The 26,506-nt window shown below is 33.6% G+C and overlaps 1 protein-coding gene across 1 annotated transcript in view; it reads right to left on the bottom strand.

Moving 5' to 3' along the window:
- The window catches only part of TBC1D5 (TBC1 domain family member 5), a 534,463-nt gene that overhangs the window by 268,780 nt on the left and 239,177 nt on the right, over window positions 1–26,506 (bottom strand). Inside the window, exon 5 of the mRNA XM_057545046.1 lies at window positions 3,192–3,261. Within this exon, the coding sequence (XP_057401029.1) occupies window positions 3,192–3,261 (70 nt within the window). The remainder of the gene's footprint in view (window positions 1–3,191; window positions 3,262–26,506) is intronic.

Raw genomic sequence — 26,506 nt, 5'->3', positions numbered from 1 at the left:
TCTCCACATTAGCGCACTGTAAAAATATTCTACAACACCCGAAGACTAACAGTGATGACAATGATGAGGATGGCATGCACTGGAAGATAAAAGCAGCTAACGTTGATTCAGCATTTGCCACACCACATTAGCCCATCAACTCCTTGTAACAAATGTGTTTTATCATCCCCACGTGCAAGGTGAGGAAACTGAGCCTAAGACTTGTCCAAAGTCTCCATTTGGAGTCAGGAAACGAACCAACTCGCTATGTTTAGATTATTAATAAACAAGAAACAAAACAACAACAACAAAAAAAGAGACTGTGCCCTCTTATAACTGACCATTTAAGACCACAATAATATAAACAAATAATGGAAAGAATACAGACTTAGGTGACCAATTCAAGACTGAATTGGAAAGTTAATAAAACATTGGCACATGCTATAAAAGGGTACACACGTGGAAGGTTAAGTGAACACTAAGGCAGCAAAGTTGCCAGTTCACATGAGGTAAGCACAAAGAATTAATAATATTAATGCATAGCTTTGCATTTAGATTTTCAAAAGGCTTTATCTTATACAGTCCTATCTCGATCTTTAAAACAGTTGTGAGAAGGAAGCAGGTCAGACATTATAATGTCCATTCTATAGATAAAAAATTAGAGCTAATCATTATCCCAAGACACAGCATATATAGCTTGAGTATCCTAGTACTAGGTTGACAGCCATAATTATCTGCGAAGAAAGGTCAGCATTTCTGAGGTGGTTTAAAACACAAAGGTAGACTTGTTAGGCTAAAGATATTTGACGGTTGGAACATTCACATTTTTCTAATAACCTATTTCTACTTGCTTTAAAAGAGCTCCGATAGTAATGGAAAAATAATTTTCATTTTCAAAAGTAAATTTTATTGACAATTCTGTTGCCATTTTAGTGTGATTCTGCAACAATTCCTAGGTTTTATCAGTTAACCTGATATGAAAATATACCCTAGAGCTGTGCTTCTATGAATTCTGCATTTAACCCAAGTGTCAAATTCACAAGTAAGCTCATTATATTGTAAGAGCTATTGCCTACTCAGTAGAAAAATATTCATTTCACACCTTAAATACTATAATACTATTTAATAACAGCACTGGCCTGCCGACTATTAAAAGCTCATTTTTATACACTGTACTACCTGAGCTTTTTATCTTGCCTTTTTAATTACAACAATAAATTAATATCCTAACATTACAACACTGACAGGCATTGATTAAAACTATATTAGTTAACAATATTAGTATTTACTGTGCAAAGTTGCATTAGGAGTTCATTTTCAAAGTACAATTATCATTCAATAATACTAAGATACTTTAATCTTCAAACTACTCAAGAACAAAATAAACTACCAGATAACACTGTGCCTTCATATTAACACATTTCTCTTAACTTGCTGTCCATTAGTTACTATAATTAGCTAACTACAAATGTAGTTATGAAGTATAATTCACCAATGAAATTGACATATACATATGGGTTTTCCTGCCTTTGAAATACATCTTTATTTTCCTTTTGTCTTGGATTTTTTTAAACTGTATTTATATCTAATACTGATATTTCCACCATGGACTGCACACATATTATCATCTTAGCATTCCTCAGTTACATGACAAACATGAGTATTTATTTAAATATCTTTTATAGAGAGTTCTAATCTTTGGTGGTCTAGTGGTCAGCATTCTGCACTTTCACTGCTGTGGCCCAGGTTCAATCCCTGGTTGGGGAACTGAAATCCTGTAAGCTGTGCAGCATGGCCATAAATAAATAAATATCTTTTATAGTCATCTTTTTTTTTTTTTTTTTTTGGTGTGATCAACATGTTCAGATAGAGGATCTACCTATTATTTAATATGTCAAATTCCAAACTTTATATTACACTTCAGCACTAAAAGAAGGTTCTGGAGAACTCCAACATTTATAAGGTAGGATGGGTACAGAGAAAATATAATGACAACACGTGAGCTTTTACTGCTGTGAAAATACGCTTCTAGAACACCATGGGAACATAAGCCTTCTGCAGTATCCGTGACACTTGAATGACTGATTATTTATAAAGACCCCAACTGGTATAAAATAAAGATGTCAAGCATCTCAATTACCACCTCATTTCTGGAATTCATAAACAAACTGTAAAAACTTTCACAATTACCACACTTTTATTAAGTGCTTCCTGAATATAAGGCCCTACTCTAGATGTTAAAAGCTTGCCTGGGATCTGAAGAAACAAATGACACAGTTCCAGCTAAGTATACAGAATATGTATTCAAGAAAAACATAAAGACTCTAAGCATAAATTCCATATTTATTATAGAAAAGAAGGAATTATAGCTTAATAGTCAAATGAGTTTCCAAGTGTACAGTGGTTCTTGCATATATTTTATAGCATCAACACACAGAAGTATCAGAACTTATTAACCATAAGGACAATGTACTCCAATTAAAGTACTTCTTCAAGAATCTGCATTGCTACCTATAATGTCAAAATGTATTATTACTCAATCTGTACTTTTTATTCCCCAAAAGAAAACAACCTAGTTCTTACATCACTTTGGTTCAGTATATGAATTTTCAAATATTACTGGAAATACATTAATCTTTCTTCTTCCTAGGTTTCCCTGTTAAGAAGATACAAAATATATAAACACTTACTGAAGCAAATTCAAGTTATAAAGAGAATATTAACAAATAACTAGATAAGATGCATGCTTCCTTAATTGCTGTATCCTTTTTAAAAACTGTTAATTGAGATGTAACTGCCCTGTTTGCTGAAGAGCCAAATGGGATGTTAACAAACAGCATGTAATGTAACCATGGATTATGTTTTATACTCTCTGAGATGCTCACAAGCAGTACACTCTGTATTAGCAGGAAACTTAGACAAAGGAAGCCTTTAGTACTGTAAGAGATACACTGGAAAAACAAAAACAAAAATGGATTATATCGAAGCTTAATACTACATACGCATTCATTCTAATCATCCTACCCTAGGATAACGACAGATATCTACAATAACTCCATCTACTCAAGAACTAAGAATGTTACATTTTCAATTACTCAATAAGTCTGCAGGACAATTGCATACCACAATATTCTTCACATTTGTCAGATTTTTTAGAACCCTGTAAGATTAGATATCTTGTAATATTATATATCTATGTATTCATCACCTACCTATAGGAATTAAAAGTTCCATCAGAGTCTAAAGTAGAACTTGTTCTTCTTCCATTTTGATTTGAATCTCCTGGAAAAAAAAATTTAAAATACTGCGATTATGAAACTTGAGTATTTCAGTTGAAAAGCTACTGTGTGACAGCTCCACGCAGTTATTGAGTCAAAAAAACAAATATCCCCTTATCCCTCCCCCAAATATCTTTTGTAATCAGAGTCCTTTAAACAAAAAATTCATTTTGATGTTAAAATATAGACTAACACCACCACTCCTAACTCGGATAATAATACTACAGAAGTAATTGCAAACAGGAACAAATGAAGTATAATACAGCCATCTTCTTATGACTCACAGACAAAACCAAAATTTATACACCATTTAATCACAGACTAATGCTTATAAACAAAGGGCACCTTTTTATTAGTGTCCTGTCCACTAGAAGAGTCAAAAGAGAGGAGGCAGACAGCAGACTTGGAATACCCTCCCCCGGCCCACCTCACCCCCTGGCCCCCCAGTCCTCCACTCTCTCAGAATCTGGTCTGCAGAGAGGGAGAACAGAAAGCTGAGAGGTGGTGATCAAGAATGCAGTCTATAAAGAAGCAGACCTACTAGAGAATGGACTTGAGGACACTGGGAGGGGGAAGGGTATGCTGGGATGAAGTGAGAGAGTGGCATGGACATATATACACTACCAAATGTAAAATAGATAGCTAGTGGGAAGCAGTCGCATAGCACAGGGAGATCAGCTCGGTGCTTTGTGACCAGCTAGAAGGGTGGGATAGGGAGGGTGGGAGGGAGACGAAAGGGGGAGGAGATATGGGGATATATGTATATGTATAACTGATTCACTTTGTTATAAAGCAGAAATTAACACACCATTGTAAAGCAGTTATACTCCAATAAAAATGTTAAAAAAAAAAAAGAATGCATTCTAAGGATCTTTTAATACATCTTAATAGTCTTCCCCAAACTTTATGTTTTAACTGTGGGCAAAAGTTCAGCAGTTTAAAAAAATAAAAAAACAACAACATCTAAAGGTATTTCTGCCTCATGTAGTAATATCAAACTTTTAGGGGAAAAAAACAATTCCTCTCAAGCATATTCATAAAATCAGATTAGAACAAATTCATACTTATCAGTTTAGAGATCATAGAATAAAAATAAATTTGCTGAAGAAGTTTAAACAAGTGCTTGCCAATGTCATAATATAAAATATACATTCTTACTGACAGAAAATTAATTTTAGCTTAAAATTTAAAATATATACTTAAAAGTATAGTTTTTAGGAAACCACAGATACTACTATTAAATATATCATTTATTCTTAGAAACAAATTAAATAGACCAGAATCTGATTACATTTTATACTCCTAATTCCTATAATGCAACTTTCAAACATCAGGTTATATTCACTTTTAAGATATTTAAAGCTTAATAATTTAAATGATTTATTCAATTGTTATTTATACTTTCACTCCACTTTGAACATTCTAAGGTACCATGGGAGATTATCACAGTGGTCCTGGTTAAGTCAAATAGTAATTACAGAGCTTTCAGTTTAGAGGCGAGATTATTTTAAATTACTGAATACAGCACTTAAGGTACCATACTTATATGATTATGTTGCTCATTAATGGTTATTGAAAGCAAAAGTGTAATTTTAATGATAGCTACCTATTTTTCTTTGCACATTTTATAGCTGACTGACTAGTCAAAAATGTTGGTTCTCTTCAAAATCTTTGCAGCTGCACCCAAAATGTTTAGAAGAACGAGAATTGGTCTAAGCTCACTTACTGAACTTTTAAGTCTACTCTTTTTTCCAAAATACACTTTCAGGTTTTTGGGGTTTTTTCATTAAACAAAAACCCTAAAATGGATTACAGCATTTGAAAATGTTGCCAAATTTTATAGAAGAAAATAATCCAAAACACTTAAATGTTTAAAATCAATCTACTTGAGTATACTCTGTTAATTCTTTGAAAATATGGGTACCGTAAGATGACTCATGCAACATACTTCATTTGCTTTTTAAAAAAATTAATGGTATTATCATAAATAAACTAAAAAGATTTAAGGAAAATTAGTCTCTCCCTGTCTTGCTAAATGAAAATTTCCTACAACACATGTTATTTAACAGCTTGCAGATATTTCCTGTAAAATGTTCCACAATCAGCACAGAATAAGTACTATATCATACATTTAAAATATAAGCTTTCTTTGTCTTTGAAACTAAAGATTATGATTACTTAAACACATAAAATCTCACCAATGGAATATTTCTTGTCCTCTGCTTATATTTATCATAATAAATATAAAATACTTCAAATAATTAAGAGATTTTCAGTTTTTTAAACACCAAAGTTTTGTCATCAAAATACATCACAAAAGTTTTCTTCATTTTATACCTGTATGGAAACGAATATATCACATTAAATGTAACCCTCAAAGGATTGTAATAAGGAAAAATAGCAGCTTTTCTTTCTCAGAAACATACCAAATAAGGAGTACAGTTGTTTCTCACAAAAATATTAGAGAAAAGATTTCAGAGTTTGCTATATGGGGAAAAGGCTATAAAGTTTTGAAGTGGGAAAAACTGCTTTGTTCCTTCAATCCTCTAGATGAAATTAATTATAGCAAATGTTTATGAAAACATCTGTTCCTTACAGTTATAAATTCTTAATTTTAGTATGGACGATTCCAGACTCTTATTTTGGCAGGTAACTGTCTGACAATTGAAAGGTTTACCAAGGAACAGACAGAATTTGTAATTCTGGAAAATGGTATATACAGTGTGCTATATCCAGTAGAGATTTTCATTTGCGTGAAACGCTTGGAGGGGCTTAAAACTGGTAACCAGGAGAGATCAAAGAAAAACAGAAAGGCTCATTTTTCATTTAAGCTGTTATATAACAAAAACATATCTGTAACACAAGAAAAGACCAACTAAGAATTAAAAACAAATGCTACTTTACTATCAACCTAATTTGGAGGTAAGTATAACAAAGTATTAATTTTATCAGGATTTTAGTAAGTCTAATGCCAATACAGCCATGGGAAAGTATATGTAGTGTTCCTCAAAAATAACAACAGAGGGTGCAAGAGAGTTTAATATGATGTTTTTAGTTGCTGTTCTGATTCTTGAACTAAGTTATCAGGTAGCTGTAACTGTAACAAGGATACATAGGTTGTTTTCAGACTTTCCTTCTCTCTCTCTCACAAACACACAAACACACGCACACACGCACACACACACACACGCAAAAATACATTTTTAAAGTAATCTCACACAAAGGTCTTTAAATGACCAAACAGCACAAATACTTAAATATGTTTTAAGATAACAGAGTTCCTTTCACTTGCTTGAAAAGCAATTTAACAATAGAGTAAAAATACAATAGTGACTTTAAAGGTATTCGAATATTTAATGTAAACTAAGCCAGTAAAATAAAATGGATGTGTTTACTGAGTAAATCTTAAATAAATACATAAATTATATACAATATATAACATACGAATTTTGTATGTCGCTATATGTATGTGTAAGATTGTACAACCTATATATTTGTAGGAATGGTTCATCAATTATCTGTGACCATTATAGTTTGAAATTTACATAACACATTCATTTCTCATTAATTGGTAAGTAACTTTGTGAAATGAGTTCATAACATTCATAATTAAAATAAGTTGGCTGATTTGAAAAAAATATGCTCATAGTTACATTGTTTTTAATGAGGATACAAAGAGCATAGTATTTTCCATTAGTAATTCCTAACATATATGTATCTAACTTATTAAAACAATAATATGTATAATGGTGACTTAAATAGGATAAATTAAATTTGGACTCCTTTTTTAACTTTTACTGTAGTCATGTTTAGCTAAGAGCATTTACAGTATCTATCTGTGCACTGTTGAAACCATGCTGAACAAAGGTTTACAGTAGATTTCCAGAGTGCTTTTTATGCACAAATATCTGCTTTATAAGAGAAGCTGAAGATTTTAAACTAGGCTAGGTTAAAAACAACCAGAATAATGCTATAAGTAAGCACAGCTACTCAACTGTGCCTTCTTCAGTTTACATGTAAAAAAATCAAGTTTTAGAGGATCCCATGGTACTAAGTACGAATTCTGAAAAATATTACATAAGCTTTAAAAAGGCTGATCTCAGAATTGTTACAGAAATGTCATCACGTATGTGTGATGAATTATTAATAGTAAGGGGAAAATATTCGGTTCAAACTTAAGTTGAAAGCAAACTTATGGGTAGCCACATCTTACTTGTGATAGGATAATATGGCATAAATGAATAGTGTAAACACCTAAAACCTTGTGTGTCTTTTAAATGAATGAGGATTACTACTGAAATGTTTTAGTTAAATCTGAAATCCCATTCAAAGTGAATGATTCAAAAAAATCTATAAATTGAGTATATTCATGCATTGACACAGTTAAGGCAAAGCATAATAACTCAGCATCATCTATGAAAACAGTCCACAAAGGATATTACCTCATTTCAGGAATCAGGTAAACAACAGGCTCTGTAGGCTAATTATTTATGCTAAAAATCTAGGACCACCCATTAGGTTTAAGAGCCAGTGATCAAGTAAATACAGGAAATTTGTTTATTTAATAATTTTCCATTTTCTCTATCATTGTTAATTTATCTATATTCTAATGATTTAATGGCCATATTTAGTTCTCTACATAATATTTTCAAATTATTAACTTAGATAATGAAACTCAGATGTAAAACAAATACATAGGAACTATTTTAAATAAATAACATTTCAAGTGCACAATTTTAACTTAAGAAGATAATACTTCTGTTATTCTTGTTAAATATTGAACAGAATTCTTTTTAAAAAGAAAGCAAAATGACATCAGCAGAGTGGCAGAAGATACAACTCCAAGTTCTCATCCTCCCACAGAAACGTCGAAAAACAAGAACTGTCGGAACCAACTTTGTAATGACTCTGGAAAATAGTCAAAGATTTACAAGAACCAAGTGAGCAATGAGCCAAGAAAAAGGCAACTGGAAAGCTCTGTGGGGTTTTTACTTGCCTGTTCTACCATCTCCCTAGATCAGCAGCAGTCTTGAAGAAGTAAGCTAGTTCCCAGTGTGGGAGAATAGTACCTGGTTCTGGAGGGAGCAGAGAAGACCATATTTTCAAAGTATTGTGTAAATCAATTCTAACTTGTTAGGAGCTACCTGAAGAACTGACATAAGATGTTCATCTCTTTTTCATCTAAATAAAAAAAAGGAAAAAAAAATGGTGGGCTTTGCTCTTGTACCCACTGCAAGTCAAATTAGGAGCCAGCAGATGCCTGAGGTAAAAGAATACAATCAAAACATAAAATAGAGCACCTAAGGCCTGGGAGAAAAAGCTAGCGAGAGTTTCTTTGAGAAATTAGGACATTCAAAAGCACCTGGGTATGCAGGGGAATGTAGAACACTATGCACATACCCAGGGCAAGATGCATGATGATACAGAAACTGAGAAGACCGTTAAGTTTCCACCCGAAGCTGACCACTAGGAGGAATGCAAGCCTGGCTAAATGATGAAGGACTGCTGCAGCAGAGACAATCTGAAAAGACAAGGAGAGGTTCAGGGTTTTGCTGCTCTTCTTAGCTCCTGGCATTCAGAAAATCTCTGTTAAAATCCTAGCTGAACACAACCTAAGAAATAAAGACTTCAATGACTATGTATGTCAAACAATAAGTCTTTGCAAAAATAAAAAATATTTCAGGAGAATAACTAAACAAATGGACTGAAATGGTCTTCAAGAATATAGAAAATAACAAACCCAGAAGAAGGGGAAAATCTGATTTCTGGAGTAACCAATATAATATTTAAATATCAAGTTGTCAAAAACAACAAAATCATGAAGCATACAAAGAAACAGGAAGCATGCCTCGTCAAAGGAATGAAAATAAATTGACAGAAACTATCCCTCAGAAATAACTGGATTTACTAGACAAAGATTTTGAAACAACTGTCTTAAGGATGTTCAAAGAGCAAAAGGAAAACATAGACCAAAAAAGGAAAGAAATCATGTAGAGAACAAATCAACAAAATGACATCAATAGAGAGGCAGAAATAAGAAAAGGAAATAGAATTTCTGGAGCTGAAAAATACAATAACTGAATTGAAAAATTCACTAGAGGGGCTCAACCACAGGTGTGAGCAGGCAAAACACAAAAATAACAAAGTTGAACGTACGACAATTGAAATTATGGAGTCTGAGGAGCAAAAATAGGAAAAAAGTGAAGAAAAGTGAGCATACCCTAAGAAACCTGTATGACACCATCAAGCACATCAACATATGTATTATGAGAGCCTGAGAAATAGAAGAAAGAGGCAGAAAGAATATTTGGAGAAATAATGGCCAAAAACTTCCCAAATTTGATGAAAGACAAATATCTACAAATCCAAGTTCAATTAACTCTAGGTAGGATTAACTCAGAGACTCACACCAAGACACATTATAAGCAAACTGTTCTAAGACAAAAACAAAGAGAGAATCCTGAAAGATACAACAGAGAAGTACTTTGTCACAACAGAGAATCCTCAGTAAGATTAATAGATCATTTCTCATCAGAAAACATGCAGGCCAAAAGAGTGGGAAGATATGTATATATAGATATATATCTATATATATCTATATCTATATATAAAGTGCTTTAAAAAAAGGCTATCAACCAAGAATTTTATATCTAGCAAAATATTCCTTTGAAAATGAGTGAGAAGTTAAGACATTCCTAGAAACACAAAAGCTGAGACTAGACATAGCATAAAAGAAAAGCTAATGGCAGTCTTTCAGGTTGAAAGGAAAGAATACCACACAATAACTCAAAGCTGTGGGAAGAAATAAAGACCTCTGGTAAAGGTGAATATGTGAGCAAACATAAAGCCAGCATTGTTGTATTTAAGGTTTGTGATGCCACCCTTTGTTTCCTACAGGATATAAAAATCAAATGGATAAAAATAATTATAAGTTAATACAACTGAGCAACAATGTATAAAAATGTAATTTATGACACAACGTTAAAAGGGAAAAGGACAGAGCAGTATAGGAGCACATATTTTGTATGCTATAAAATTAAGTTTGGTTATCGACTTGAAGTAGATTGTTAAAAATTTAGGATTTAAATTTTATCATTTAATCCCTATGATAACCACAAAGAAGAGATCTAAAAATTTACACAACAGGAATGAGAAGGGAACCAAAATGGTCACTGCAGAACAAAAACAGAAAAACACAACCAAACACAAGAAAAAGCAGTAATGGAGGAAATGAGAAATAAGGTATAAAACATACAGAAAACAACAGCATCATGGCAGAAGTAAGTTCTTTCTTATCAGTAGTTAACTTAAATGTAAATGGATTAAAGTTTCAATCAAAAGGCAGAGATCAGCAAAAATGGATTAAAAAAAAAACATGATGTAACTGTATGTTGTCTACAAGAGACTCATTTAAGAACCAAAGTAAAAGTATGGAAAAGAAAATAACCAAAAAAAGAGATACTTGGCTATACCAATATTAGACAAAATAGACTTTAAGTCAAAAACTGCTACAACAAAGAAGGACATTATATATTGATAAAAGGGTCAAACCATGAAGAAGATATAACAATTACAAACATATGCACCAAACAACAGAACATGAAAATATATGAAGCAAACATTGACAGAATTGAAGGGAGAAACAGACAGTTCTACAATGAAAATTGACAGAATGTCTAGACAGAAGATCAGTAAGGAAACAGAGGACTCAAACAAGACTGTAAACCAAGAAGACCTAACAGACATAAAACACTAGCCAACAACAGAATATACAATCTTCTCAAGTGCACATGGAACACTGTCTAGGACATACCATATGTTAAGCCATAAAACAAGTCTCAATATATTTAAAAAGACTGAAATCATACAAAGTATGTTTTCTGACTACAAAGGAATAAAGCTAGAAGTCAATTACTGAAGGAAAACGGGAAAATTCTCAAGTATAGTAAATGCAAATATGTGTGTCTATAGATGGAAAGACAGAAAAACAGGTAAGTATGTAGGTAGGGTCTGTATGAACACACAGTGGTTGTAAATTTTAAGAAAAAAAAATGCTGACAATGATCTTTGATTAAACTTTAAAGTAATTTCCAGGAAAGAAAACACTTAATGAATTGGTAAAATTAAACTGCCCTGTTCAGTTTAATGAAATTATAAAGTAGAGGTATTACAGCATCATGATTAAAAGCTAAGGCTCAGGCAAGATAGACCTGAGTACATGCTCCACCATTTACTTTCCCTCTGACTTAACTGTTCAATACTTCAGTTTCCTCATCTGTAAAATGAAGATGATAACAGTTTCTACCACAAAGTGTGGTTATGAAGATTAGATAAGTGCAAATAAAGAGCTTAGTATAGCATGTAGCACAATGTAAGTTCCTTGATAAATGTTAGCTATTAACTTATGAATGTTTTAATCAGTGAATGTGTTTAAAATACTGTAGCCAGTAAAGGAAGAAAAGTAGAAGTCTATTGGTGCTATGTAAAGAGAATAAACTTATTCATAATTTAAATAACTAAAAATTGTAACTCTTCTTAGCAATTATAAAGCATTATTTCTACATTGCTTTTTTTTTTGGTCCACACTGCGCGGCTTGTGTGATTTTAGTTCCCCAACCAGGGATCAAATGGGGGCTCTCGGCAGTGAGAGCATGGAGTCCTAACCACTGGACTGCCAGGGAATTCCCTAAAAAGCACTATTTCTGATAAAATTTATAATTAACAAAAGTTTATTCCATGAATTATACAACTCTGTGCAAGATTTGTGGTATACTTTAATATCCTTCCTGATGATGATATCAAACATTGAATATGCTATAAAGAAAGCGAGTGGAAAAATAGTAAAATTAAATAAAATCAGAGCCTTGAAATATAAAGCTATCTAATCCATGAGGTGAATATATATGTTTCTTGGTATTGATAAAATGCAGATAAAGAACAAAAACTACAGTCAATCTAGTAATAAACTAAAACTATCACATATAGGATAGTATGCAATATTACACACGCATCAGAATAAAACAAGCTTTAAGAAGAATTCATTAAGGATTCTGAGACTAAATGGAAACAAGGTCTAATTCCAAAAATAATCACAAATATAACTACCCAACTTAAGTTAACATGTAATAACACACAAATGCAAATATTTCTATTTATTTTCATTGTCATTACTGGACATATTGTTGTCTCTCCAGGCATTCCATGGACTTAAAGCTGCTTGATGTCTCAGAAAAAAACAAAGTAGACCAGGAATCAATCAAGTAAAGAGAATTCCAATGCAAAATTAACCTCTCTGGGTCCTACCATCCACATCTAGAACAAAGAAAGGCAGGACCAGATCAGACCAAGTTCATGAACATGCTGATCATCCAAATCACCTGGGGACAGGTATTTAGGGTGTGTGTGTGTGCACGCATGTGGTGTGTTTGTGGGAGAGAAAGAGATTGAAAAAAAGGATGAGATTGAGACAACCGTGGGTGTGGTCCAGGATCCTCTACTTTTAAAGGGTTTCCTAGATTATTGTGATGATCCAAAAGTCTTTCCTAGTACGAAACGATAAACTTCTACTGTGCTAAAAGTGACAGTCTCCTGTAGAAGGCAATTTAATTTGCCCCAAACAGGGAGAGTGCCTCATGTATCATCATTTACTATGAGCTATCAATGAGGCACAAGATTTGGTCACATCTTCCAGCAGTAGTAGAGGACTGCTTTGAGCTATGCCAATTCTGCACATTACCCTATATGATCAGTTGCATGTACTGATTACTGGGGGAGGGTGCACAATGGAGCTGCCCAGCAGATCACTGCTATTGGCCTGTGTGGTCCTCCTGTGGACCACCTGGGCTTCAAAAGCAGCTTCCTACAAAAGAGTTACATAATGCCAATGCTATAATTTAGACAATTGCAAATAAGTAGATAAATAGCAAAATAGACCTTAAAAAGAGCTTCCTTAGAAGTAAATGTTTTGACAAAGAATATTTGAAAATATTACTCCAAGTTTAAAACTTGGAGAAAGAGTATCAAGGCCAAAGACGATTATTATATAATTTGCCCTTTGCTACAATTTTCCTTAACAAAAATACAAATAATGACTTGGTTTAAATTTTGACTGACATTTTTAGATTTTGTACTAGTCTTACACAAGTTTCAATGAAATACCTCCCATCCACAAAAACAACAACAAACAAACAAAAACACACAGTAGCTTTTCAAAGATAATCTAACTGAGACCTAGGGAATTCTAAACCTGACATCAAATTACATGTTCAGTGCCTAAATAACACAGCAGAAGTCATATACATATTATCTGCTAGATAAAAGAGTACATCTGCTATTGAAATCCTATTTCATTTTCTATTTATCTTTTAAATAATAACTATAAAACATGTTTATTAATTATTCTTTTCTTCAGTGTATAAAAAAAGGAAATATCTTTTTCTACAGAACATTCCTTTGAGCAATTCTCATTTTCACTACTGATTATAATCAACGCTAGAACCTTTAAGATTGTTTGACATCAACGGGACATCAAATGTAAAGACACCATTAACCTAAAGTACTTAACTTTGGATAGTTAATATTAGATATCCCCCTCTTTGGTATAAAAAACTAAAGTGGGACTATTTGAAGGATATAAATTACCATCCATGAACTAGGATAAATCATTCTATTAATGTCTTTTAAATGACAGCTAACTGAACAAGGTCTTATATAAAAGATCTACTTAAAGAGCATAAAGGGGGTTTTAACTATAAAGTCCCAAAGCTCAGATGAAGAACCAAGGGTAAATATTCTCAAACCTATCTTTAGTTTTAAAAACAATTTACTAAACTAAATTACATTAAATACAGTAATCTAAAATTCTCAAAATATCAAAAATTTTCAAGTGTTTACCATTTCCTTCAAATAAAAAAATTTGAAAAGTATTTTAATTGATCTATAAAAATGTTTTATTTCATAAACTATTTTTGTTTTGACATTAAAGAATTGTACTAAAATACAATTTTTAAAGAAAAATTCTAAATATACAAACTGATTTCTATTTATCATTTTATGATAAAGTCTAATTATTTATTAGTGGAGATGATTTTTTAAATCTAATAATAACTAGTTTTAAAATGGTGACACCTTTAAATTTGCTAGTAAATGTGTAACATACTAAATTCAACTATCCTTGTAGAGTATTAAAAATATCATTCAAAGTAGTTATTTATTGATCACTTTATCTAAACTAACAAATAGTTACCTAGACAAATGGTAAATGGGCCTAATTAATAAATGCATTTATATACTAATTCAAACTTCTAGTCATGCACCTGGATCACATGATAGCTTTTCCACTTTTTAAAATTCTTTCAACAATCACCTGTTAAGCACCTCCTATGTTTTAGTACTAGTGATATGGTGTAAAACAAAGGTCAAAACCCATCCCTGACATCCTGGAATTTGTTGAAAGTTCAGCAGAAAAGGACAGTCAAATCAACGTACAATGACAACTTTCAAAACGGTTACAGAATAAGTCACACAGCCTACTGTAAAATAACATATGAGAAAGGAGGGGGTCCCTGGCCCAAAGGAGCATGGAGAGCACCCCACTTGGGATCTGCATGCACCAAGAGTCTTTAAAGGTCATGCTAAGAATTTTGGTCCAGATGAACAGGAAGTCAGTGAAAGAAGGGTTTAAGCAGAAGTAGAACATGATGAAGCCTTTTAAAAGATCACTTGAACTAGGGAGGAAGCAATTAGAGTGCAGGTGTAGGGGGAAGAGTGGATGGAGGGAGACTAAGAAGCCTGCATACTCCAAGGTGAAAAATGATGACAGAACAGTCATATTGATGATACTGTTTTCATATGATCTTAGGTACAGTAATTTACCATTTTTAAAACTCATTGCTATTATTTGCTGAGAGGCTACTATGTGCTAGGCACTGTTCTTGGACATGGAAGTACCACAGTGAACAAAACAGAACCAAGTGTGTGTGGGGGTGCAGGGGGAAAAAAAACAAGAAAAAATTTTATAACAAATAAATTCAGATAATCATAAAAGCTTAAAAACAAAAAAACAACAGATTAATGTGACATCCAGTGACTGGAAGAGGGTGTTCTCTGCAGGGAGAGGTAATATCCAATGAGATTCTAGTTATAAGGAAAAAATTAGCCAGGCAAGGGACATACAGCAGAAGCTGGCTTTTAGAAAAGAAAAAGAAAAAAAAAAAAAAAAAAAAAGGCCACGGTGGCTGGAAGGCTAGGAGTAGAGTAGCATGAGATGAAGTCTGTACGACAAGGAGGAGCCAGAGAACTTGGGGTTTTATAGGAAGAAAGTCTAGATTTTACACATATAATGAGAACCAACATAAAGTTTCAAAATGATGAAAAAGATTATCTACTTCAGGTTTGGAAATCATTATTTTAGCTGCCATGTGAAGATTAGATTGAACAGGGAGGGGCAAGACAGACGCTAAGAGATCAGTTGGGATCTGGATCATAGGATAAACTGATAATACAGAGAGACAACTGTACACTTAATTCTAAGATAGTCTAAATGAGGATTTGAAAATTGAAATCCTTTAAAATAATTTGAAATTATTTCCATGGTGGAAAAATAAATAATTGTGTTCCTAATATTTTATTTCCATATATAATTATCTGAATTTGATTATTAATAAATTTATTTATTTTTATAAGCTGCTTTCTATATAGATCAGTAATTAATCTGGTTTCTAAATAAGACTGACATCTGAATCACAAAAAAAAAAAGGAAAGAGAGAAAAGAAACAGTAAAATAGCACATTATAGATTATTAATAGGATTTCCAGTACCATCCAACAAGGAGGACCACTGCAAGCCTCTCTCTCCCACTGATTACAACTAAAAACTCTGGGCAAAGTAGAAAAAGCAACTTCTTGAGGAATCTGAAAAGTAAATCATAGCAGACATATTGGATAACAGAGTCAAAGATACAGTGGTGGTGAGTGGTCTGTTTGGTTTTTATTTTTCCTCCTTTTATATCCTAACTTTGAGCTCAAGTCAGGCTGAATCTGAGAACTAAACGCCGGGTATGAAGAGCAAAAACTCCAACCCCATTTTTCTGGGACTGGGAAAAGAATCTTTTCCCCGTTGTCCACTTCCAACCTTGCTACAAGACCAGGACTAATCATAGAACTGTACTGCCACCATGGGTGGGTGACAGCAGTGAGGAAGAAAGCTATCTTTCATAATAGAAAACTAGGAAAATGGGGCCTCTGTTGTGTGAACATTGAGTGGGGAATCCCCATTATGTTTTCTTTCTCTTCCTCTTATCAATTTGCCACAAAAGCAGGCCCATTCATGTGGATCCATATGACAGCACAAGAGGCAAAAGCTCTGATAAAACAAGCCAGAGAATGTACAGTTAGTCTCAAAAAGAAAGCCTTGGACAAGGCGATCCTCTAACTCTGTGTATGAACTGACACACACCCTGGGTTCACCCCTAAGATGTATACGCTCAAAACGTACTCAAAGAAGTGCAGCAAAAGCTGTGAGAGCTGACCTATGATATAAACCATCGCCAAAGTCCCAGATTAAAACCCTGAGAGTCACATACAAGGTGCAGACTCGAAAAGCATAGAAAGGACTTTGAAAACTGAACTGACACTGGAACTAACACACACAGAAAGTGAACCAGAATTTGTAGGTTGAACCTAATTGCAATGACTGCCGGTGAAAAGAAAAGGAAAAGAAAGCAAAAAGGAAAGAAAGAAGGAGAGGGGAAAGAAAAGAGAGACAGGAAAGGAAAGATTTCTCCAGTGGATTCAATGAGATCTAGAGTTTCAAAGCAAAATATTCAAAATGTTCAGGATACAATCTAAAATTACTTGATATACCCAAGAATCAGGAAAATCTGGCCAACTCTTAAGGTATAATACAATCAACACACATCAACCCTGAGATGACCCAAATATAGGAATCAACAAAGATTTAAAGAAGCCATTATCACTCTTCTCCAGGAAGCAATAGTGCACACTCTTGAAATGAATGGAAAGACAGTATGAAAAAAAAACTATTAAAAAAAATCAAATTAAACTGTTAAAGCTGTAAAGTACAGTATGTGAAATACAAAAAAAAATATTTCACTAGGTGTGCTCAGTAACAACATGGAGTTGACAGAGAAACGAGTCAGTGAACTAGAAGGTAGATCAATGTAAGTTATCGAACCTGAAGAAGTGAAAGATAAAAAAAAAAAAAAATAGGGACTTCCCTGGTTTCGCAGCGATTAAGAATCCGCCTGCCAATGCAGGGGACATGGGTTCAATCCCTGGTCAGGGAAGATCCCACATGCCATGGAACAACTAAGCCCATGTGCCGCAACTACTGAGCCTGTGCTCTAGAGCCCATGAGCCACAACTACTGAGCCCATGAGCCACAACTACTGAGCCCACGTACTACAACTACTGAAGCCCGTGTGCCTAGAGCCCATGTTCCACAAGAGAAGCCACCTCAATGAGAAGCCCATGCACGCAAAGAGTAGCCCCCACTTGCCACAACTAGAGAAAGCCTGTGTACAGCAATGAAGACCCAATGCAGCCAAAAAAAAATTTAAAAATAAAAAATAAATAAAATAAAACGAACAGAACCTCAGGGAACTGTGGGGCAACACAGACTCCTGGTAAATTTTTGAAATTCAACCATTTTTCAAAACATTATCAGAATCACAATATATAAATTATCACTATAACTATCTTCTCATTAGTTGTATTCAAATATAGTTTCATCATAAAGAATAGATGTAAAGATTATCTAAATAAAAAGTGAGATTATAATAGAATAAGGAAATTAATTTGATCCAATCTAGAATTCAATTATCTTTCATTTCTTGGATATATTTTATTTTTCCATTGTAAAAGAAATACATATATTATACATTAAAAACTTGTACATTTGAAATAAATTATTCAGATAAAACTAACCAAATTAAAAAAAGAAAAAGAAAACGATTTTGAAAAAAGAAAGAAAAAAAAGAGAAAAGGAAAATCAACCTACAATATAATTACATGGCGAAAATATTTTTCTGTCTTCTATAAAACTGAAAACACACTACATAAACAATTTTGGTTTCTATTATTTCATGTATTTAAAGTATAAGAATATCTGCCATGTTATTTTTAAAGGGTTTTACAACAAAATTTTAAATGAGTGCATAATGCAGCTATTAATGAATGTTCTATAATTTATTTAACCAATATTCTATCAATATTTTCATATTTAAAATAGTTAGCTGTTCTTATATAACACTGTAAGTATCATTGTGCATAAATCTTTCCCTGGCTGCCTTAAGATAAAAAAATAAATTGGTTGATTGAAAGGTATTTTTAAAGTTATAAAATTAATAGAAATTGATAAAAATTACAAACATGATTATTATGGAAAACTTTCAAATGCAGAGCTATACAAGGAAGAAAATTAAGTCATACGTAATTCTACTGCTGTTAGTATTCTGACATATTTCCTCAATTTTTTAGTGAAATTCACTATATATATGCTATAATTTGAATATAACATTATTTGTTTTAATACTATTTTAAAATGACTTTCAATGGCTGCACAGAATTTTAAACAATAGCTGATATTTATGGCATAGGCCAAAATAACTATAAACCACTAATAAATAAATATATCCCTACTGCCGTTCACCCTAAAGCATCCTGTACAGAACTGTCCATGTAAGAAATACTTTGAAAGTCAATGCCTGAAAGATGAGCATCTGCATTTTGTGAACCTAGATTTAGTCATTAAAGAATACTGATTGTTCCCCCAAATCTATTTTCCCCTTTTTCTTGGGCATATGGCAACCCAGTTACAGAATACATTTCACAGCTTCTTCATTCCTGGATGCAGCCCTGTATGCACAAGGGATAACGGAAAATTCTATTTCAACTGTTTAAAAATATTCTGATGCCTTCCTTTTTTTCCCATGGACTAGAACATGGGAAAACAATAACCAAGGCTAATTCAAGCCCAAAGAGTAGCTATTACCAAAGAGATGAGAAGATATCAAGTATTGGTAATGATGTGGAGAAACTACAGCCCTCATACATTGCTGGTAGGAATGTAAAACAATGCAGCCACTTCAGAAAAGAGCATGGCAATTTCATCAAAAGTTAAACATACATTTAACATATGACCCAGCAATTCTTCTCCCAGGAATCTATCCAAGGGAAATGAATATACATGTCTACATGAAAATCTATGTTCAAATGTTTATAGCAGCATTGTTTGTAACAGCCCCAAACAAGAAATGATATAAATGTCTTTCAACCATTGAATAAACACACAAAATGTGGTATATCCATACAATGAAATACTATTCAGCAATAAAAACGGACCAAAATATTGATATATGCTACAACGTGCTTGGACCCCGAAAACATTAAGTGAAATATGCCGGACACAATCACAGGTAATGACCCTCTTTACTCCTAATAATAATCCTTGTTCTGATGTCTACTTAGTCCAATATTAATAGTTACTGCGGCTTTCTTTTGTATAGTGTTTTCATGGTATAACTTTCTGAATCCTTTTATTGTTGACATTTCTATCTCATTTGTATTAGTTTTCTATTATTGTTATAATAAATTATCACAAGCTTAGCAGATTAAAACAACACAAATACATTATCTTACAGTTCTGTAGGTCAGAATTCTAATACAGGTCCTCACTGAGCTAAAATTAAGGTGTGAGCAGGGCTGTGTATCTTATTGGAGGCTCTTGGGAAGAATCTGTTTCCTTGCTCATTCAGGCGTTCAGAGAATTCAGTTCCTCAACATATAACCATAAAAACATCTGCAAAATTCTTCCTGCCATGTAAGGTAACACATTCACAGGTTCTGGAGGTTAGGGTATAAAAATATTTGGGAGGGAGGCATTATTCAGCCTGCCACACCATTTTATTTAAAGTATCTTGGGACTTCCCTGGTGCTCCAGTGGCTAAGACTCCATGCTCCCAATGAAGGGGGCCTGGGTTCAATCCCTGGTCAGGGAACTAGATCCTGCATGCTGCAACCAAGAGCCTGCATGCTGCAACTAAAAGATCCTGCATGCCTCAACTAAAGATCCTGCGTGACTCAACTAAGACCTGGTGCAGCTAAATAAATAAAAATAAATAAATATTAAAAAAATTAAGTATCTTGTAGATAGCAAATAACTGCTTCGTTTCTTAAAATCTTTTCTGACAATCTCTGCCTTTTAACTGCTGTGTTTAGACTGTACATATTAATGTGATTATTGATATGGATGAATTAAACTATAGCACCCAACTGCTTGTTTTGTATCTGTTCTTGTTCCATCTATCCTTTATTTCTTTTTTCCTCATTTTATGCTTCAAGTCGGGGATATTTTATGATTCCATTTGATCTCCTCTACTGAATTATTATTTATATTTCTGTATTACATTTTTTAATGGATGTTCTAGAGCAGGGGTTGACAAACCCATGGCGTGGGCCTGCCAAATGTTTTTGTATATTAAATTTTACTGAAACAGAACCATGCCCATTAGTTTTTGTACTAAGGCTGCTTTCACACTACAGTGGAAGAGTTGAGTAGTTGAGAGAGAGGTCATAAAGCAAGCCTTAAATATATATTATACTGTCCTTTAAGAAAGTGTTTCCTGACCCCTGCTCCAGGCTTACAATACAGTGTATACATATTTAATTCATCAGAGCTATCTTCAAACAACATTATATAGTCATGTGTAATGTCACAACCTTACAGCAGTACATTTCCAATTCTTCCCTCTCATCCTTTGTGCTACTGTTGTCATGTATTTCACTTTTATATATGCTGTAAACACAAAACATATTGCTACTATTTTTGCTTTAGACACTCATATTTTAGAGCAATAAAAAAGAAAAAAATAGTTTTACTTTCACTTATTCCACTTCCAATACTGTTTCTCTTCTTTGTATAGATCTCAGTGTCTTTGTCCTATCTGTTCCTTCTGCCTGACAACCGTCCTTTAGCATTTCTTATAGAGTTGGCTTGCTAATAAATTCCAATGGATTTTGCTTATCTGGAAAAGTCTTTATTTCTTCTTCATTTATTTTGAATATTTTTTCATCAGGTTTGGAAATTTGGTTTGAGAAGTTTTGTTTTTCTTTTCAGCACATTAAAGATGTTACTCCATGGTCTTCAGCTTGCATGATTTCTGAAGAGAGATTTGCTCTAATTCTTACCTTTTCTTATATCTGTCTGTAATATTTTTATATTAGTTTTCTATTATTGCTATAACAATTTTTTTCCGGTTGCCTTTCATTATTTGTCTTTTGTTTTTATCAGTTTGAATATGATATGACTATGTTTTGAAATTATTTTTGTTTGTTTTCTGTATTTATTATGCTTTATGTTCTCTTAGCTTCTTGGATCTACAGTTTAGTGTCTGTCATTAATTTTGGGAAATTATCGACCATTATTTCTTCAAACATTTCTTCTGAACCTCTCCTCTTCTGGGATTCCAGTTACATGTACCATTTGATACTGTCTCACGGTTCTTGGGTGTTTTGTTTGTTTAATTCCTATTTCTCTTTATGTTTCCATTTGAATTATTTCTATTGACATTTTCCAGTTTACTGATTCTTCTTTTATCTGTGTCAACTCTACTGATAACCCTTGTCATAGACATTCTCTATCTCTGTTGCTTTGTTTTATATTTCTAGGCTTTCAATTCAATTTGTTGAGATAATTTTCATCTCTGCTGAAATTAACCATGTGATCTTGCATGTTGACCTACTTTTCCACTAGAGCCTTTAACATATAATTCATAGTTATTTAAATTTCCTTGTGAGATAGTGCCAACATCTGTGTAATAGTTGTATCTGACTGTGATGAGTACTTTGTCTCTTTTGAGTGTTGTTTTTTTTCTTGGGGGGGGGGCGTCCCTTGCCTTTTCATATTCTTTTTAACTTTTTGCTGAAGTTCTTATGTCCTACTGTTATCAGGTGTACAGTAGTAGAGACTAAGGTAGTTTTTATGCTTAGAAATGAGCACACACTTCCTTCTACTAGAACTTTAGCACAGGGGTTTGAGTTAACCTAATCAGGAGTTGAGCTAGGTTTGAATTTTGTAGTTGCAATGGTTACACTTGGGCACCACAGGCTGCAAAATCCCGTGTTAGGGATGGGGGATATAGTTTGCCAGATTTTTTTTTTCATTCTCACAACTGCTCCATATTCAGTCTTAAATCTTTGTGATCCAAAAAGGTCTGTCTCTTGCAAGTTACCTAGAATTTGACAGTTATTATTCTGGCAGCAGGGAATGAACAGTGAGGGAGAGTGTTCTTTGATCTTCTGATTAAGTCTTAGTCTTAGGTGAGTACTGTGTCTCTAGGTCTCATGCCTTCTCAGTGATCCTTCCCCTCACCTGGTATAGTTTTGGTTCCTGTAGATATTCCTGCCCTTTCCCTAGGGCCTGAGGTTTATTTTTTTCCCTGTTCCGAATCCCCAGCTACAAAGGGATTCACCAGTGCCCTAAGGCGTTGCAGTTCTCCCAACAGAATACGGTTTTGTTCTGTAAGAGAATAAAGGGAGAAGAGTCCAGATGGAGTATATTGCTCCTCTTGCTATGGCTGCTGTACTACCCCAGTTCTTCACCACACAGGAAATCTTCTTTGTGTGGCTGATGGGGTTCAGGAAGAAAAATCCACACAAGAAAAACAGGCTCTCCTATTTTTGTGCCCCCTCACCACCCCACCCCCACCCTGGGCTTCACTTTTTCTCACCAGTACGCACTTGACCTCCACAATTCAACAATCATTTTAGTTGAACCCTTTCTATAGGTGTCTGGCTGTGTCATGCCCTGGTTAGTACTTGCACCTTGCCTCCCTCTGCAAGAGAAAGGTGTTTGTCTCTCTCTAGATTCTGGACCAGCTCATTGGCTTGCAACTTCAGCACTCAGCGGGTTCAAGAAAAGTAGTGAACCTGCTGCCAGTCCAGCTTTTTACTGTTGTAAGTTTGGAAACGATTTTTTCCAGTTTTCTACAACTCTGGTCAGAAAACTGAAATCATCCAAACTATTTCTATTTAATTCTACACATTATGATTTTCAAAGCTTACCATCATAACTTTCCATTAAGTTCACGCATTCATCAAATGTCCACATAAAGCTTACTACATGGCAGGCACTGGGCCAGAAGCCGATGCCTTCATTCTGCCAAAGTTTAAGCAGCTAACTAATGTCTGCCATACCAAATGCCTCACCAAGAGAAGCTGACCCAATTTCTAATCTGAAGGTCAAGGGAAAAGATTTCATGATTGCATTTACGTGTAGTTAGCTTCAAATAAATATTGTAGTTTAATTCAAACAACTTCAAAGACTTTATGTGATGCTGTAGAGAATATATATATGAATAAGATAAAAACTTTATCTCTTAACTCTACATTACTTGCTTATAGAGAACGCTTGAACATTTAAAAAACAATACTGTGGAGCACACTTTATCAATAATCCGCAGTCATACATGCTTAAGGAGACTGTTAAGGCACAGCAAAGTGATTAAGAATCACTATTCATGGGTAACAGACAGATGAATTGAAGGCACAATGCCTTAGAAAAATATGGAGTTTTCCTTGCAAAATTAATCCAATAAGTTTATAGCAAATAGCAGACAATGACAGGATTTTAAAAATCCAGTAGGATATATTTATTATATTATGGGAATATATTACATGGAATTGAGGACAACCTTCATGGAATGTGGTCTATTCATATTTGTACCTCTAGCACTCTGGTGGTAAGTACTCAGTCTTAAATCCTAAAGCCTGAATTTTTCAGTACATCAGATTTTACTGGAGACAGATACTTCAAGCCAATTCTGTTCATATAAGAAATTAAAGTATATAAGCCAATTAATTAATGTGTTTTATATGGAGCAAAAAAAAAAAATCTGTGAGGAGGATCAGGTATTTGTGAGAATCTAACCACTATAGTCTCTACATCTAAGAAAGAGTACCGCGGAAATCAAGGTTTCAGAATGTAAGTTGATAAGGAAAATACCACAGTTTCGTAAAAGGAGATTAGAATACTCTAATTCTAATGGCTTCAAAGTTTTCTAACTTGATACATGCAGCCTTCCACATCTCTGGAGATAACTACTGAGAACATTATGATTGTCTAAAACAATTGCTCCTTCTGTAGCTAATGCTCAAATGGTTATTACTAATATTTATTACTTTCCATTTCTAGATTAAGTTATTCTCTAGGTATGCTAGTATCATTAGTTACATTATAGCCAAGTTCTTGATCTGGTCTCTCAGTCATTTTGCCTCTCTAATATGACCATTTCTACTATGTAATCTACTTTACATAGATTTTATAGTTTGACTCTCAAAAGGTAATGTTTTAAATTTTTTCAGTTCTCAGTGCATATGCCCCACTATTTCATTTCACTATATATTCTAAAAAGATAAAAGATGAGGGACTGCTTAAACACCAATGAATATCTAACTCATAGGGTTATGAAAGTTAAATTAAAAAAAAAGATACTACACAGAAACGTTAGTAATCATACAATAAAAATTAGCTTCAATATAATAGTGGGTCAAAGACATTACTATACTAGCACATATATGATTCAGTCTTTTGATTAAAAAAGCGCTATAACTTTGAGTTATAAAAAGCTCTGAGAACTGGAAACAGAAATGCAGTCTAGGATAGATTATTCAGACTAATATAGAAGTCTTGGCATGAATAATGAGATAACTGTGGTTGATCCACAGAACAGTTGGATTATGAACCAGAATATGCAAATCAGGTAACTATTTATGATAATTATTAAAATGTTAACTTGCAAATAAAGCACAGAAAATAACATTCTACAGTAGGTTGATTCAAGCACAGTACAGGACAAGGCTGTATAATTAGAAGTATATGTACTTTATGGTCTGTATTACTCTGAGGCATGTTAATACCAAAGCAATAATGCAAGCACAGTTTAACTTCATTTTCAGTTAGGATAACCGTTCATGATTTCTTTACACATATGTACACAGGCATGCGGGAGCATGCACACACATACACCTCAGTCTGGTCGAAAGTCTCCTTTCCTTACATTTCCAACAGGTTTTGTTAACTATGTTTTACGTATTTACTGTGGGCTTCTCTCAAATCCCAGACTTGAAAATTTTCACTCTTTTACTTCTATATTCGGTAGGTACTGAGTTGTGCTGATTTACTGTCCACAACACTTTAATGCTGCTTACATTGTTCTTCATTTGCAAAAACACCACACTCTTTTCCCTGGCTTCATAACCCAACCCATGGACTGCTACTTCTCTGAAGATCTGGTATCTACCTTTGTTTTATCCTTAAGAGTTCTAAAAATAACTATAGAATAACCTTCACATAAATAACCATGTTTATCAAGGTAAGACATAAGTCAAGGGCTTGCAATGCTGTGTGTGTGTGTGTGTGTGTGTGTGTGTGTGTGTGTGTGTGTTGTTTTACCTGATGACTAATTCAAATCTAAACTCCCAACCAAAGATTCAAAGGTCCCTGTGAAGTGGTCTCCTATCTTCCTCACTCCATATTCTAGAAGGGACTTTGGTTTTCATCACACCCATCACCTCATTTTATTTGTCCTATCTATGCTCTGAATTTCTGCTTTATTGATTCTGTTCTTTACTGCTTCTAACAGATATTTCACCTCAGCTATTAAATTTTAATTGCTTATCATTTCTTTTCAGCTCTCTCTTTATCTTTTCCTATATCTCAGCCAGATTTTTTTTCACCTCAGTCTTTTAACATTTTTCATACTTTGTTTCAAAAGAACATGTATGCTCTTACTGAAAATACAAAGCATTTTTTTTTAAAAATTTAATTTTTTTCCTAGATTTAAATCTTTTCCATGAGTATGCCTTTTCTCTGTCCCCTAATAACAATGTTCTCCTTATTTCATACTACTGAATCCTTTGGCCTTTGTTTGGCTGTTTACTCATTCCTGAAGAAGTCAACTCTCTCATTTCCTAATAAGTGGGAGAGAAGGGGGAGGTGGGGGGGGTGAATTAATTTCCTTGGTTTCCTTCATTACTCACATATTTACATTTAAATCTTTCAGACCTTAAGGACTTTTGCCAAATTTTTATTATTAGTTATCATCTGCTTACTATGGCTCTAAAGAGAAGAGCTCTCCTGGGCTCCACTGCTTCCAGTCTATATAAAAGAATAATAAATCCTGGACAAACTGAAGCATTACCTTCTCTTTAAAGATACAGCAATAAAAATTC

The sequence above is a fragment of the Balaenoptera acutorostrata genome, chromosome 4, assembly GCF_949987535.1.
Source record: "Balaenoptera acutorostrata chromosome 4, mBalAcu1.1, whole genome shotgun sequence".
NCBI classification, from domain to species: domain Eukaryota; kingdom Metazoa; phylum Chordata; class Mammalia; order Artiodactyla; family Balaenopteridae; genus Balaenoptera; species Balaenoptera acutorostrata.
The sequence above is the reverse complement of the archived record's forward strand: the minus strand, read 5'-3'. Positions and strand labels throughout refer to the sequence as shown.